The sequence below is a fragment of the Hakea prostrata genome, chromosome 3 (genome assembly GCF_041222555.1).
Source record: "Hakea prostrata isolate BN-2017 chromosome 3, UWA_Hpros_2, whole genome shotgun sequence".
Lineage (NCBI taxonomy): Eukaryota > Viridiplantae > Streptophyta > Magnoliopsida > Proteales > Proteaceae > Hakea > Hakea prostrata.
In genome coordinates this window covers 61,828,555-61,845,875 of record NC_142602.1, presented here as the reverse complement: position 1 = coordinate 61,845,875, position 17,321 = coordinate 61,828,555, and the positions used below count along the sequence as shown (strand labels likewise).

Genomic DNA, 17,321 nt, shown 5'->3' with positions numbered 1-17,321 from the left:
TTTTGAATCCTTCAAGGATTTTCATATATATATTTTACACTCGAGTGAGCCATATAAATAGGCTTTAATAATATCCATTAGACGCATGTCAAAATTTTCATATACTGCCAGATTAATAAGATATCTGAAGGTGATTGCATCCACCACAAGAGAACATGTTTCCATGTAATCAATGCCAGGCATCTGCGAAAATTCTTGTGCCATAATTCATGATTTATATATCACGATTTCATTCTTTTTCTCATTTCATTTTTTTGAAAAACTCAATTGTACCCCACTGGCTTTATACCTTCAGATGTTGGACTACATGTCCAAAAACTTTATTTTGCAAGCAAATTCAATTCTGCTTGAATTGCGTCTTTACATTTTGGCCAATCATTTCTTAATTTATATTCATCAACAAATTTATGTTCAAGATCCTCGTCTTGATATATTATTTCAACAATAAAAAATGTTGTCGACAACTTTATCTTTTCGGTTCCATCTTTTTCCTGCAATGACATAACTAATCGAGATCTCTTCATTATTTTCGGTGCCTAACCTCTTCCGGGGTTTTATAGAAAGTTATATCTTCAGGATCTTCATAATCAATTGTCTCCATATTATAACCATCTTGATCATTTGATCCTTTCCTTTTCTAGGATTTTATCCTTGTAACCGATTGATCTTCCACATTTTAAACGTGGTTTAATTTCATTTGCACTGATAGATTGTCCTTCTGGGACATCAATTCTAATTGGAGCATTTACAGCTGGAATATGAGATTTAGTAACTCTTAGCAGGTCAGCAAATCTGGCAGTTGATTTATAATATTTATTGCATTATCCTTTGAACTTCAAGTTCACAGTGCTCAGTGCGAGGATCTAATGAGATAATGATAATGCATACAATCAATCTCTTTTTCCAACTGTTTATTCTCTCCCACTCATGTTGGAAAAACTAATTCATTAAATAAATCTCTTATCATTGGCAATATATTGCATTATATAAGGAGATTTATATCCAACATATATTCCCAACTTTATTTGGGAACTCATCTTTGTGCGCTGTAGTGGAGTAATTAGAACATAAGCCGCACATCCAAAAATTTTAAGATGAGAAATATTTGGCTTCTGACCATAAGCCAATTGTAATAGGGAGAATTTATGACAACCTTTTGGCCCGATGCGTACAAATGATGCTTTGTTCTCATAACCAATGGTTTAGCTATTAATTGGAGACATTTAATAAATGATTTTACTAAACCATTTTGGATATAAACATAAACAACAGGCTATTCAACTGTGATCTCAGTTGTTATATAATAATCATAAAGCCTGAGATGTAAATTCACCAGCATTATCAAGACAAACTGTCTTTATCTTATAATTCATAAATTATGCTCTTAATCTCATTATTTGAGCAAACAATCTCGCAAACACCAAATTGCGAGTTCATAATGAACATACATGTGACCACTTTATAGATGCATCTATTAAAATCATATATTATTTGAATGGTCCACATGATGGGTGAATGGGCCCATACATTTCACCCTCTATCGTTTCAAAACGTAGAATGTTCAATCTCAACTTTAGCTGGTGAATATTAATAATAAATATTTCTTGAGAACAAACAATACAAGAAAATTCACTTAATTGAAGAATCTTCTGGTTCTTCAATGGATGACAATTGAATTTTCAATAATTTTTCGCATCATACTTGATCCGGTATGGTCCAACCGGTCATGCCAAATAATAAAATTATTGGAATCAATGTTCATTTGATTTACCCAAGCATGTGTTTCAACCATGCGATATTCGTGTAGTACAAATTGGGAGAAATATCTAATAACTTTGTATAGATATTTACTTATACCATTATTTGTAGTCTCAATCTGATAATAATTTTGGCAAATAGCTTTGAAACTTAATAAGTTTCTTTGAGACTTACTACAAAATAATGAATTATTTATAACCAATTTTATCTCCCGAGATAATAATAGATTAGCTCTTCCGGAGCTTCCAATCAATGTTGTACTACCGATTTTATATGAACATTGGCTTCCGTATCATCAAATAAGAGAAATATGTATATTTTTCTCTCGGGTATAATATGCGTCACAAAGATATAAGAGAATATTCACATTCTTCATCAAAATGAAACAAAATATATTAAAAGATATATAGAAAGTCAATAAAAAAAAAAATTTGTAGAAGAAAAAGATTAAATTTAAGATAAACTAACATATGAGATGAAATTTGAAGAGAAAAGAATTACATAATCAAATCTTCAACTATTATCTTCAAAGAAGTTTGCAGCATCTAGATATGTAGTACATGTGAGGCCATCAAAATCATTCCTTTTGTAGGCAAAAATTGCTCAAGTATCATGATTTTGGAAAATCTAATTTATCTCCACATTATTTTTATTTCTTTAATTAAGGCTTGACAAAGCTTAATTAAATATTGTGGAGTATGATAGATACATGTCTAATAGCTTTCATACCAAATTGGTAAAAATATTATCTTCACTTCTTGAATTGTTATATTGAGAATCCTTATTATTCTCTTATTTACTTCCATAATAATGACGGTAATTATTCCGTCTTTTGCCTCATCCTCTTCCACAGTCATGACCATAATTTTAATTTTGCCTTCTTTCAGGCATATCATGAATTGTTGCATTCACTTCAGGGAATGGAACAGAACCAATAAGACGAGCTTCATGACTTTTCATTAATAGTCCATTATTTTACTCAGCCACAAATAGGCATGATATCATTCAAAGTATTTTCTTAAAACTCCTTTTACAATATTACTATTGTAACAACAAATCTGAAACTTGAAAATTTGCTAGGATATTTTCATGAATAATATTTTCTCTTTATAATTTCAAAAGAGAATTAATTTCAAAAACTACAGAACTGTATTTATTTAGCACTTCAAATCTTGCAATTTCATGTGCATCTGTAGAACTGTATTTATTTACAGTTTCAAATCTTGCAACTTCATGTGCATCTGCAGAACTGTATTCATTTACAGTTTCAAATCTTGCAACTTCATGTGCATCTGCAGAACTGTATTCATTTACAGTTTCAAATCTTGCAACTTCAAGTGCATCTGAGAACTGTATTCATTTACAATTTCAAATCTTGCAACTTCAGGTGCATTGAACAATATTTGTGGTGCAAAGCTAGCAACCACTATATACAATAAATAAAACCACAATCGTTAAAGCAACATAATATCTTATTATTTGATTGATTCTTAGATTCAATAAAACACATACCTTTTTATCATGATGCACTTACATTTCAAGATGGACAAGGTAAACTCCATTGTTTACAAAAACGTGCGAGGAGGTTGATCATTCTTTTCACTTTGGAATAGAAAACATAATGATACATAGTCTGCTGTCTTTCTTCTCAAAACGCAATACTTCGAGCGGATTCGTTCTTCGAGCGGAATCGTCGATAACGTGTTATAAAATAAAGAGAAAATATATTAGATACAAAGAAGAAAGACAAGATGAGTTCAATCGAACCGATTCATTCAGCTTGAGTGCATTACATATTTATAGTAGAAGGAGCATCTACTCTGATATGGAAATACAATATATGATTCTTGCACACAATAAGATATTCTTGATATGGAAACATAGATTGTCGCCCAAGATTGAAGGTGCATAGAATGGAAATATTGACTGCCAATATTGTGTAATGAGATGGTTGTGATCTTCACCAATATTGCATCCTGAGGTAATTGAGATCTTCAATTGGAAGTACAATCTCTTTGGGGTAATGGACATCCATAATAAATATTTTTATTAAAAAAAAAAAAAAAAAAAAAAAAAAAAAAAAGGATTTTTTTTTTTAAAAAAATAAAATAAATAATTTTTTTATTTTTGTTTTTTTTTTTTTTTTTATTAAAAAAACCGAGGGGGGAGAAAAAAAAAAAAAAACCAAAAAACCGAAAAAGGGGGGGGGGGAAAAAAAATATTAAAAATAAATAAAATAATAAAAAAAAAAAAAAAAAAAAAGAAAAGTTAGGAAAAAAAAAAAAAAAATATTATTTTTTTTTTTTAATATAAAAAGGAACCCCCGGGCGGGGGGGAAAATTTATTTTTTTAAATATTTTTTTGCGCCCTTCAATTTGGATATTTATTTGTGGGGGGAAAAAAGGGGAGGGGTGGTGTTCCCCAATGTTGGCCGCTTGCTTCCCCCCCCTCAGTAGGGGGATTGCACATCTTTCAACTAACATGATTGTTTTAATTAAGAAAGAAAATTCGAATTGAGTGGTATTAATTAATAAAAATTAATCATCTGATGTTGTATGTTACTAATAAAATTTTACGTGTATATGCATCATGGGTCATGGCTCTTTATTATTTTCTTTTTCTTTTTTTAAATAATTTGAATTTTTAAGAATTTTCATATTAAGGGAGAATTATATTTATTTCTGAATAATATTATGAGACTTTTTTTTTTCTGTAATACATTGAATGGAATTAGGGTTTTTTTTTTTTTTTTTCCCTTAAGTCATTACGGAAATTTTAATTTAAAATCAGGTTTTTAAATTAACCTGTCCAATTAAAGATCTGCTACAAATCGTATGAATAAATGAATGAATTAAAAAAAATAAATAAATAAACAACTTGTTCCGAGAAAAGTTTGCCACAAACCATTCATTTAACATATAGTAGTAATAGTAATAATAATGTGATTTTTTTATAAGAATAATACTATGATTATTATGATTACTTAAAAGGTACTTTGGCTAATATGTATACGTTTCATATTATATCTATTAACAATAATAATAATAATAAGTATATTATTTGGATCTGATTTTCATTCAGGTTAGTTTATTTTTGTCTCGAATAGATCTTTGGGGTAATTTTTATGCATAATTTCAATATATTACCACAGAAAAGTAAATTCTAACTTCTTTATTAAGAGGCATTTGTTATTACCAAGAGGCCAATTTTTTGCTGGTAATAATAATTATTTTTATTTTTTATTAAAGTTATTATTATAGCAAATTACACTAGCACTCCAAAATGAAAGCCTTAAAACACTAACACTCCATTTTATGTTTAAAAAGCAAAGAGATCCCAAAATTAGATTTTCGTTTGATATATTTGTCAAATTTATTACTAAAAATAGTTAAATCACTATTTATTTTAAAAAATATTCCTATAATAAATATTGTTGGAAAGATTTGCAATAATAAATTGGACAAATATATCCAATAAAAATCCAATTTTGGAGTCTCTATGCTTTTTAAAATATATATCTATTTCTTTATGCCCCCCCCTTTAGATGCCCGATTTCTCTTTTATTATTATTATTATATATTATTATTATTATTATTATTATTATTATTATTATATATTATTATTATTATTATTATTATTATTATTATTATTATTATTATTATTATTATTATTATTATTATTATTATTTATTATTATTATATATAGTTAATTTTTTTTTTTTTTTTTTAAAAAAAAAATTAATTTTATTTTTTTTTTTAAAATGCTTTGTTGTTGGGTAAAGCGATTGAATTTATAAATATTATCCCCACCCCCCCCCCCCCCCCCGCCCCCCCCCCCTTCTAAAGCCACCCCCCCCCCTGTTTTGTCGTCCCCCCCCGGAGGTTTTTTTTTTTTTTTTTTTTTTTTTTTTTTTTTTTTATTTCTTTAAAATAATTTTTAAAACCCTTTTTACGTCTTACATGATTTTCACTCTTATTGTATGGTTAAAAAACATTAGAAGATAAATATGTGAGAGGTGATGTGACTCTTATGATCTGATACCGATACGCATCTCTGAACGTTTTTTTTCCTCTCGCCTGAGAGTGTGCTTCCTCGTCTGAGAGTGTATTTCCACCTGAGTGGGTGTTTCTTCAACTGAGAGACTACACCATTACATTTCTCGTTTGTGCCTATTTCCAATCAATCTGAAACTCCACGCGAGAGCAGTTTTTGTGCAGCAATCATAAACATCGTCTACTAATGGCTTCCACTTCTGAACACCCTCCTGAACAGCCGAATGCGCCCTCAAATACTCTTATTCTGGATGATGAGGAAGACGATAGGCCCTGTTTCTCGCCTACAAACACTCTGGCCGGAAAAATTTTGGATGGTAAAAGACTTCGCACCCAGACGGTTACAGAGGGCCTAATTCGAGCTTGGAACACAGTCGCACAAGTAGAGGTAATCCCCTTCTCTGAATCTGTGTATCTATTTCAGCTCACCTATGAATTGGACCTGAAAAATGTGTTGAATGAAAGCCCCTGGGCGGTCGCTAGTAACTTGGTTCTGCTTGAACGCTGGAACCCTGAGAAACAATGGAACTTTAATAGTATGGATATTTGGATACAACTACACGATATCCCACAGAAGTGGCTAAGCCTTGCTATTGCTATGCAGCTTGCCAAACTGATTGGCTCACCTCAAAAAGCTATGGTGATCTCTGGTTTACAATTTGGTGAACAACTGCGATATTTGCGAGTGCGAACCACTATCAAGATTACTCAATCACTTCAATGTTTCTTGAAAATCCAGAGGAAAAATGGGGAAGAAGCGATAGTACATCTTAAATATGAGCGCCTACCATTATACTGCACCTTTTGTGGCTTGATCGGACATGAAGATAGACGGTGCAGTGCCCTCTTTGATTCACAATCAGAACACCAGCTTGCTCACGGTTGTGATCCAAATGCTTTCTGCGAGGATTTTGAAACAAACAAATATGGCGAGCACATCCGCGGTATTCCTCCCCCACCCCGCTTGATGGAACTCGGTCTAAAAACCCAAATCCTCACCAGCGATGAAGAGGGAAACCGACCACAAGGCAGTAACCCACCTGGGACGCCGACAGCAACCCCTGCCACATTACCCCCTGCACAGTTGAGTACGACAACCCAAACCCTGACACCTGCGGGTAACCGTTATCAACTGGTCCCTACTCCAAGCACCGAAACCCTAACCATCCCTGCTCCTTCCCCATTAAACCCAACCACACCCCAGTACCCTCCGAACCATTACCCCTTTTACTCATCTCCGTACTCTGGACCACTCTACCCTCCGCCATCAACACCTTACCCCAATCCTCTATCATACGGATGAGACATCCAACCTATATCACCAGAGACCTACCACCACCAGTCTTGCACCCAGTGAGATACCCTCTTAGAACTTTCTCCTACCCCCACTCGCTTTTTGGCAGCACCAGCTACTCCACCTACTCCCACACATGTCCGGGGTATCCTTGAACCAAGCCCAACAACCCTTACCCATTCAACAATTGGGCCCCCATGAACCATCATATCATACCCAAAACCTATACCCCCCCACCTAGCCTCTCAACCCAGGCCCATCAAAAGCTATCTCACACAAGCCCACTACCACAACACATTTCCCTTCAAACTGCTCAACCCATTCAACCCACCATCATTCCACCTCGTTCAGCCCAAACAACAGCCTCCACCACCACACTCGCTTCTAACATCACCCCTCTCTCCCGTTTCTCCTCCATCCGCTCCCAAAGCCTCACTTATCATGAGCTCTCCGCCCCTCGACACCAATGGAACATGTGCCCCACCCCATTTTTTGGCTCCTGAGCACCCAACCCACGCTCCAAAACTCTTGTTGGAATGTGCAGGGCTAAACCCCAACAAACAGTTTCAGAATTAATCAAAACCGACTCACCTGACATCATATTTCTAATGGAAACCCGACAACCCCCCTCTTTTGTACAACAAGTGGCTGATACACTCCATTTTCCATCCTCCTTTCACATCCCACCTATCAATACTGCTGGAGGACTATCAATCCTTTGGAAATCCCATTTGCAAGTTACAGTTATTTCAGCAACTGAAAGATTAATAGACACATCTATTTCCATTTTGGAGGAACCACCCTTCTTCATTTCTTTCATATATGGTGATCCACTAAAGTCCAACAGACATCTCACTTGGGAAAGAATAGAATTTCTTGCTAAATATAGATCCCAACCTGGCCGGATTTCTGCTCACTTTGGAGAGCTGGATCTATCATCTGTTGTAGATTTAAACATTTTGAATAGTTGTGGATTTCTTGATCTGGGATTTAAACGCAACAAGTTTACCTAGTCAAATAAGAACTAGCCTCTTTGAATCATAGAGCTTTGGAAACCTTCAATCATGCTTTCCGCTCGTGTTTATCTACTCCTCTTAGTTCGATCATACACCATACTATTGGATCTTAAGGAGGGTAACCAGGAACTCCCTTTCGTTTGAATACCCATGGTTGAGCCACCCCGATAGTAAGACAATGTCCGAAACAATCTGGAACAAATCTCATCAGGGAAATAAAGCTACACAACTTATGAACAAGATGCATGAGACACAAGCTAAGTTTTGTAAGTGGAACAAAACTACTTTTGGCAACATACAAGAGAATATCAACAAGCTCACTACAGACTTGGACAAGGCTCATAATCAACCACCTGGCTCTTTTTCCCAAGAGGAAATTAAGAGGTTTCTTTATTGGTCAGAATTATCCAGAGGAACACTCGCTTCAGTCTCCATATCCTGCTCCAAGAAGGTGATAGCAACACCTCTTTCTTTCATGCTACAACTCTACAAAGGAGACAAGTCATAAATCTTGAATTAAGATATGGTTTGCCTGCTCCCCAGTAAGGATCCTAACTACTCTTTCACAAGCTTTACGTGTCTTATCCATGGTATGCAACTATCATTTCAGCTACTCAGCCTTGTATCACCCCTGAAATGAACATTAAGCTCTTCAACCACCTTCCCCAGAGAGATAAAACTGCTCTATTTTAGTCCCGCTCCCCTCCTATCTTCTTCCAACTATGGACACAAGCCAAACCTTGACTAACTTTGTTGTGTTTTTCCACAGTGTATGGATCCAGACCTCAACATCTCATATTCCTAATTCCAAAGGTTCCTTGGATCAGCTCCCAAGGGGGAGTTTTTAATTGTCTCAAAAATTATTGCTCACTCCTCTTATTACCATATCATCACCCATTCCAATCCTTCATCCCCAAAGACAATTTCAGATACATATTTATGCCACTCCATTTATCAAATTTTTCTCAACCCTGATCTTGTTCAAGTTCTTGAGCTTCTTGGGCTTTAACACATCTTGGATTTCCTTGTTATGTTGCTATCATTCTTACAAACTACTACAAATGAATTTAGTAGTCCTATTATACCTACTTCCTCCTTTCCCTCTTTTTATCCTCCCGGCTCTCCCTCTTCCCGGCTCTCTTCAGGGTATCTCGGTAAAGAATAGAGCTCCTACTATCTCTCACTTGCTGTTTGCGGATGATACGTTGCTGTTCTCGGAGTTAACTCTTCCAGCTGTCCAAAATTTCAAGTCAACACTACAATCTTATTGTAGAGGGAGTGGACAAGAAATTAACACAGACAAATCCAGCATGGTTTTCAGCCCAAATACTCCCCTGCGCTTTAAACGGTGGTTCTCAAGACTACTGAAGATATCTTATACTAAGGAGCCTACCAAGTATCTGGGTCTGCCACCTGAGATCGGAACCTCAAAAATTAATACTTTTAGTTTCTTGCAGGAGAAAGTTAACAGAAAAATTGAGAGCTGGAAATTAAGATTGCTTTCTCAAGCTAGAAAAGAGACTCTGTTAAAGTCGTTGGCTATGGCTTTACCTCAGTTTGCAAGTGCACACTTTAAAATCCCAAAGAGCATCCATACAAATTTGCAACAGAAATCGGCTAACTTTTTCTGGGGAGAAGCTGCAGGGAGAAATAAAATACATTGGATCAGCTGGAAGAGACTTTGCACATCTAAAGACTTGGGAGGACTTGGGCTCAGAGATACCAACCGCCAGAACCAAGCTCTACTTACAAAAGTTGCATATAGATTGTGGCGTCATCCAACAACTCTCTGGGCTCGCTTCACGAAGGCCATCTACTTCCCACATACAAACTTCTTACAGGCAAAATTGGGGCAAAATTCAAGTTGGGCCTGGCGAAGTATCATTGAAGGACAATAGATACTTGTAGAAAATCTAAGCTGGAAAATTGGCACAGGAACTCGGATCAAAGTTTGGGAGGATCGATGGCTACCTGTCCCAAATGGAGGAAAAATTAAGACCCCCAAACCAGTGAATTGTAATATCATATGGGTCTCGGATCTCATTGATGAACAGAGTCGAACATGGAAATCAGATCTCATCAATGCACTTTTTCTCCCCAATGAAGCACAACAGATTCGGAAGATTCAACTTGGTTTATTCCCAACGGAAGATGAGATAGTCTGGGGTGCTGACAAAAAAGGAATCTTCTCTATCAAATCCACCTACCATGCTTTGACAAATAAAGCATTCACAGCGGATCGTCTGCAATCATCATCTCATGTCCCCAAATGGAAATCTATACCTCCAACCGTATGGAACCAGATCTGGGAAGCCCACACGCTACCCACCGACCTCTACCCACTCAGCCTCTTCATCTTGATGAATGGCTCAGCAATTTAAACCAGGTATTACCAAAGGACAAATGGGAAGCTCGGCAAACATTTAGTCTCTATTGCTTCCTCTTATGGGAGATATGGCTCGCCTGAAATGATACCATTTTCCAATTAGGAAAGAGATCCCCCATTGATGTTGCACGGAAAGCCGCTGCTCGTCACGCGGAGTTCTAGAATGCAAATAAGAAGGAAATGCCACCTAGTACAGCACCAACAATAGTCATTTTTGAACTTGTGAGACCAAATACAACTACGGTGGATCCATTGGGCTGCTTTTTAATCAGATGTGATGCCTCTTTGCATCAGACCCAGCAACTTATGGGCTTGGGCTATGCTATTTACAACACTGAAGGTCTCTTGATTAAAGCAGTCTCCAAAAGTGAGTATTTTGACTCTATTCTGGTTGGTGAAGCTCTGGCCGTGCGATCCGCCATGGTGGATACTCTGGGACAAGGCGTCGAAAGAGCAGCTTTCCAATCGGATTGTGCAGAGTTAATTCGGTTGCTCCTTAACCCAATGGCTATAGGCCCACTTAATCTTGACCCTATCATTGTGGATATAAGAAGGTTGCAACCTCATTTCCTAGAATGTAGTTTTACTTTTATTCCTAGGTCTTGCAATATAATTGCTCATGTCCTAGCTGGGAAGGCACTGTCGATTCAAGGCACGACAGTTTGGCCTCTATCCACTCCTTGGCTATTTCACTCAGCCTTGGCCTCTGCTCCTGTTTAATGAAACTTTTTACCAAAAAAAAAAAAAAATACCGATACGCTTACTGATACCAGAACCATGTCAACCGCCACAAAACGCAACCCCACAACCACAAGTCTAACGGCTACCAACCTACCACAATTGAAGCGGAAACAGCACTCCGACGAGGTTTATGACGTGGGAGGTCCAAGATACTACCATGGCTGATAATGACCGTCAGATTGGCATCTATAGAATATTTATTTGGTTTATCCTGCCTTCAACAGTCAACCTGGCAACGTGAAAAGTCCCTTTTTCTTTGGAACTCTCAAATGTCACAGATAAAAAAGGGACAAGTCACGAGAGAGCGTTGGATTCTTCCGGTTGCGAAAAGAGTCATTGGAGACGCCAAGAAGGCAGGAAGAAACCTTCTCCAACTCATCCTAGGGCTTCTGTTCTAGATTTGTTCCGTTGAATTCTCAAATAGGTGTCGATGAAATCAATTTAGAATCTTGTAGATTCTTGTTTCATTGAAGGAATTTTGGAGATTTCTTCTTGTTTCTGTTGATGTATCAGGCTATTTTGAAGGAAAAGGAAAATCGATACTCGGATATACCCGCCTGGGTTTTCGGCGTTTTCATGATATTATCTCTGCTATTCCAACAGAAAGCTTTTTCCTTTTGTCTCCCAAGAGACCGATGGGATAAGGAGTTCGCTTTATTGCAGGCTGGTTAACTCGGATTCGGCTTTTAATATCAGTTTTTCTTTGAGGAAATTTAGTTGAATTCTCTTGTCTGCTTCAGTAGATAGAGGGTTGAGATGGGATCTTCTCAAGGTTCTGCTCTGCCCGGTAATGTAGCGGAGTTGGTTGATGGATCCTCTGTTCGTGGAGAGGTTTTCTACGTAGATTGTTTGCCTGTTTATGTTAAGGAGTTAATTGCTGGTGGCGCTGCTGGTGCTTTTGCAAAGACTGCTGTTGCTCCTTTGGAGCGGATAAAGATATTGTTTCAGGTAATTTCTTACGAATAGCTCAATGGTTCACAGTGTTATTAGTTCTAACCTTACACATACTGATTTTTATTGAATATAACTGCTTTTAATTTATACCGCAAATCTTTTCTAATTGTTTTGACATGTTGAACTAAGGTTGCCTATCTTAGATAGTAAGACTCTTGATTATCGGTCTCTGATATTCAATTGACTTGCATGAACCTGATTTGGATTGATCACCTGCTGCATTCTTGAAATCATACCTACGTACCATATCTTGATTCTTCTTACCACAAAATTTATAGCTTTCAGTATGAATTTAAGGCTTTGATATTTATGTACTTGACTTAATTTTCGAGTTTAATATCAGTGGGTTGTATTGGGAAAATACTAATTCCTTGTGAACTTAGACAGGGTAAATCAGCTTTTAAGTCTGATTGTATTCTACTATTAGTTTAAAGTCCCAAATTCCAATCCCCCCCCCCCCCCCTTTACTGTTCAGAATCTGAAATTTTTTAAACTGTTGTCAGTCTCTTACTGGAGTAATAGAATCTGTACAATTTCATTGTTTGTCTGCTCAATTGGTTAAAGAAGAGGGATTATGCAGGAGCTTTATTGGTTCAATATTATATTGCTTGTTGAAAAACTTACAGTATCCCAAATTCTTCCCTGAATTGTTCTGAACTTCTGATCAAATGGCATGTTTTACTTTATATGTTCCTAATTATTTCATTCTGGGTTTTTCATTCTCTCAGTGTCTACCAATCATGTTCCTAATTATTTCATTCTGGGTTTATACAGACAAGAACGGAAGGGTTTCATTCTCTCAATGTTTACCAATCCTTGAAGAAATTACTGAAGCAAGAAGGTGTTTTAGGATTTTACAAGTGAGTTTCAGTTTCTTGCAATTTTCATTTATGTTTTTGGCTGTATATTGGATATCCCTTGAAATAGGACTTATGCATGCTTGTATCTTTTTCAGAGGAAATGGTGCTAGCATTATTCGAATTGTGCCATATGCAGCTCTACATTTCATGACCTATGAACAATATCGTAGTTGGATATTGAATAACTGTTCGGCCCTTGGAACTGGACCTTTTATAGATCTATTGGCTGGTTCAGCAGCTGGAGGGACAGCAGTATTGTGCACTTATCCCTTAGATTTGGCTCGAACAAAACTTGCTTACCAGGTAAGGTGTTTGCATAAACTTGTTTTTATGGTTTGTACTTGGATACTTACTACATAAAGGTTTAAAACTGAATGAATCCATAATACTGGTTTCAGATCTTTATTGTGGATGAATTTGTTGTTCTATCCCTTTATGTTGGTTGGATGTGTATCCATAAATCTTAATTTATGTATTTTTACCAATTGAGTTGGTAAAATGCACATCTTAATAGTTCTTTTTGGTGATTGAAGGGAAGCACATGTTTAGGATAAAAAGGGTGATATGCAATAGTAAAGATAGTGGGTGCTGAGAGTAGTTTCTTCCACACTGAAGTGCACTTTCATGACACAAAAGAGGGGTGGGCCTGGGCACAACAAAAAGCTTGCTCCAGCGGTCCCAGGTTCAAGTCGGGTAATAGCTCTTCATGAAACAGGATATTATGACCCTCCCCGGACCCTGTAGTGGTGGGAGCTTGCACGGGGTACACCCTTTTTTTGGTTGCATCTTCATGGTTGAAAATATTTAGAGTGCCTACTTTTCCCTGACATGTTAAAAAAAATGTTCCTTGTTAATTCAGCATTTAACACATGGTCTGCCCTGTACATTTTTCAAAAGATTCACAGTGGCAGAAAGTCTTTTTCTTATTTACCCTTTATGCTTCTGCTTCGCTACCATATGCATGGTTACTATATCAAGAACTACCCGATTTTATCTTAATTTGGAAGTAATTGGCTTGGCTGTTACAAAGAGTACAAAAGTCCTTTCTTATTTAAATTTTTATCTGAAACTTCAATGTGTTGTGGTTGAAAATTTTTCTTTTCCTTAACATCTGGGATTTAATGGTTTTAGGTGACAGACGCTAGAGGAAGTTTCAGGAGTGGTGGGAGTAATTACCTTATTCAGCCTGCATATGGTGGTATAATAGATGTTTTCCGAAGTGTTTACAAGGAAGGTGGAGCGCGTGCTTTATATCGTGGTGTGGGTATGTGCTGCTGACCAAAAATAATAATTATTTGGGCAAATAGTTTGGTCATATTGGCTGTCTGTAGTTTCCATTGAACAGAACAATAATTTGGAATCATGTTTATGAATTTAGTTAAGAGGGTGACCCTTGGGGCAATGTTGCTCCGTTTCAATCTACACATCCTAGGTTCTAATCGAGATACCAGTTTCGAGGAAGTGTAACTTGTTAAGAACTGGTGTTCATATTGTTGCTTCATGGGAAAGAATGACCATAGAATTTTCTTTCAAATTTCATACTAATATTGTTATTCCAACATAATCTGTAGTAGTGAATGAGATTTCTTTATGCAGGTCCAACACTCATTGGTATCCTACCTTATGCTGGCCTGAAGTTCTACATATATGAGGTGCTGAAGGAGCAGGTTCCTGATGATAAGCAAAAATCTATTGTAGTCCGCCTCTCCTGTGGAGCTTTAGCTGGACTATTTGGGCAGACTTTCACATACCCACTGGATGTGGTTAGGAGGCAGATGCAGGTACGCTCGCTCTTCTTTTTTGTATGCTCGGATTTGTTGCTTTCTGTAATTATGGACAGAGGTCATTGCCCACATAATCCAACTTTGAGTTGTAATGTTGATGATTATACTTGAACGATGGTGTATCCATGAATTTTATAGCCATACACATGCATGCATGTTGGCTAGTGCGATTCTACCACTGATTAGAACTGAAGTCTGCAATAATGTGTCTCCAAGAAACTGTGAACAGTTTCACACTTTTTCTGAAGGAAGAGAGGGGGGGGGGGGGGGTTAAAGATTTAAATGCTTTTGAATATTTGATGGCTCAGACAGATCTGCTTGTGCACATAAAATTGTTATGCGATTGGTTAACCATTCATCCTGAGCTATTCAGCAGCATGGGTGTTTCCCTTCTAATCGCACATTTTATAATAATCACCACTGGATGATACTTTCAGGTCCAAGGCCTGCAACCATCAACCCCACAAGGAAATCCTGGATACAAGAGCACAATGGAAGGGCTTACTACCATCATCAAGAATCAAGGATGGAGACAATTGTTTGCTGGTCTAAGCATTAACTACGTAAAGGTTATTATAAGAAAATTCCTTGGCCTTCTCTGTGAAACTTGTGTATCTGTTGATTACTATCTTGAATTAATTTAATATACAAGGTTCTACTATTCTTCTCTGAATAACCCCACCTCCATGGCTTCGTTTATGCTTATTTGATATATGTGAAAACTGATAGTATGCCACTTCCTGCAGATTGTCCCTTCTGTTGCCATTGGTTTCACAGCATATGATGCAATGAAGTCTTGGTTACGCGTTCCACCACGTAAGAAATCTCAATCTGTATCAACTTGATGAGCCTTATCCATTGTGGATCCACTAGTCATCAATGCTTGTGACGATCAACAATAGGAACTGAGATTAATTTACCTTTCCATGACTTGGAGGGTGACTTTAGTTCTGGTGCATCGGAGTATTGAATGCTGCTCGTGGAATGTACAAGTGACTTCATTTTCGTGATATAACATCAAATTGTAAAGGAACAGACAGAGATTAATTCCTCTGCTATAGTCAAACTTACAGACTTTGTTTGCTTTCAGGCAAAGGTCCAACTTTAGACACTTACCTGCATATGATAGAAAGTGAAATCCTTTTGTTATGGAAATGGAGCTTTTGATAACTCTCAAATTACCAGTAGGAAATGAACAATTCTGCTTTCTTTTACTAGAATGCTTTGAGGCGCATCAGCTGAAATCTACCATGTAGGAACCACTTACACCCCTGACCTCAGCTTGGATTTTTTTTCCTTTCTGCTGGTTTATTGTAAATTCCAAATCCTAAATTGTTATTTCTGTATCATTGACAGTGATGCTTGTGTGCCTTGAGGGTCCTAATGTATGATTGGGATCAGTCCCCATGTTCCTATGGTAATGAGATAGAAGATCTGGACTCGATGGATTGTATTATCGTACACACGGCCTAGAGGGCCACAGGATCTTGCATGGTTTAAACGACAATCGATATCAGTCCCGGTTAAGTCGTATTAGGTGAATTCAGCTGAAACTAATACGCATCTGTAGGCCTAGACCAAAATGAATCGGCCGACACGCCCGACAGACAATGCTTTCAACCATTATAATATAACTGATTATATCTTGGTTGCTGAGAGTGAAATCTGGTTGCTGAACTCTAGAAAGCACCCAACTCATTATTTGCAGGAAGCTTATCACAGTTAACCAGAATCTTCTCCTTGCTCTTTTGAAGCACATATGATGATGATTGTTAAGACTAGATTTGGATGAATATTGGCATGAATATTATTTAGAATCAATGCATATAAATACATAAATGGGAGATTGACTTTCTTCACAATAACCAACCTAAAATAGAAAATTATAGTAAGAAATCTAGCTAGAATAGAAAATTACAAGAAAATATTACAATGAGTAATCTACCCAAAATACAAGACCTCCAGGCTCCATACAATAATTGACTTCCTAATTGTTTGTAGATATGCAAAATAATAATGGTAAACTTCTTAATATTGAAGATTTGCAGAATAATATCAAATAACAATGCTGATGATGAAGAATTAACAACAAGTCCTGCTGAATAACACTCACTAACACTACTTTTGACAGGAGATGATGACCTTTATTTATCACTTCCCTTTGGTTAGAAGAGACTTTGCTTCACAAAGAAAGTGATTCTTCTTTCTTGTCAACCAGTTCAAATCCTGACGAACAGAGGAAGTTATAGCACATTTTAATCCTACTACTGATATGCAAAATTACATTATTTTCTGGTTAATTTCTTGGACCAACCCTAGGATCTTTTGGTTACTCTAAATCTGGCCATTAAATTTGACACAGATTTTCTGGGATTTCATTGATTTCTTCAGAGTAAGCTCAACCTTTGTTACTGTGAGATTACATTTAACTTTCTTATTGTTTGTCTTGATTCTTTGGGGAGATGATTTCACTCAA

At 36.6% G+C, this 17,321-nt stretch overlaps 1 protein-coding gene across 1 annotated transcript; it reads left to right on the top strand.

The window, feature by feature from the left end:
- Nucleotides 1-11,533: 11,533 nt before the first annotated feature.
- LOC149022680 (mitochondrial carrier protein CoAc1-like) lies at nucleotides 11,534-16,681 on the top strand. Its single transcript, XM_089150667.1, has 7 exons — nucleotides 11,534-12,195; nucleotides 12,976-13,061; nucleotides 13,157-13,364; nucleotides 14,193-14,325; nucleotides 14,658-14,842; nucleotides 15,283-15,414; nucleotides 15,592-16,681. The coding sequence occupies exons 1-7, from the start codon at nucleotides 12,004-12,006 to the stop codon at nucleotides 15,688-15,690; spliced, it is 1,035 nt and encodes a 344-aa protein (XP_089006793.1). The 5' UTR covers nucleotides 11,534-12,003; the 3' UTR covers nucleotides 15,691-16,681.
- Nucleotides 16,682-17,321: the final 640 nt, after the last annotated feature.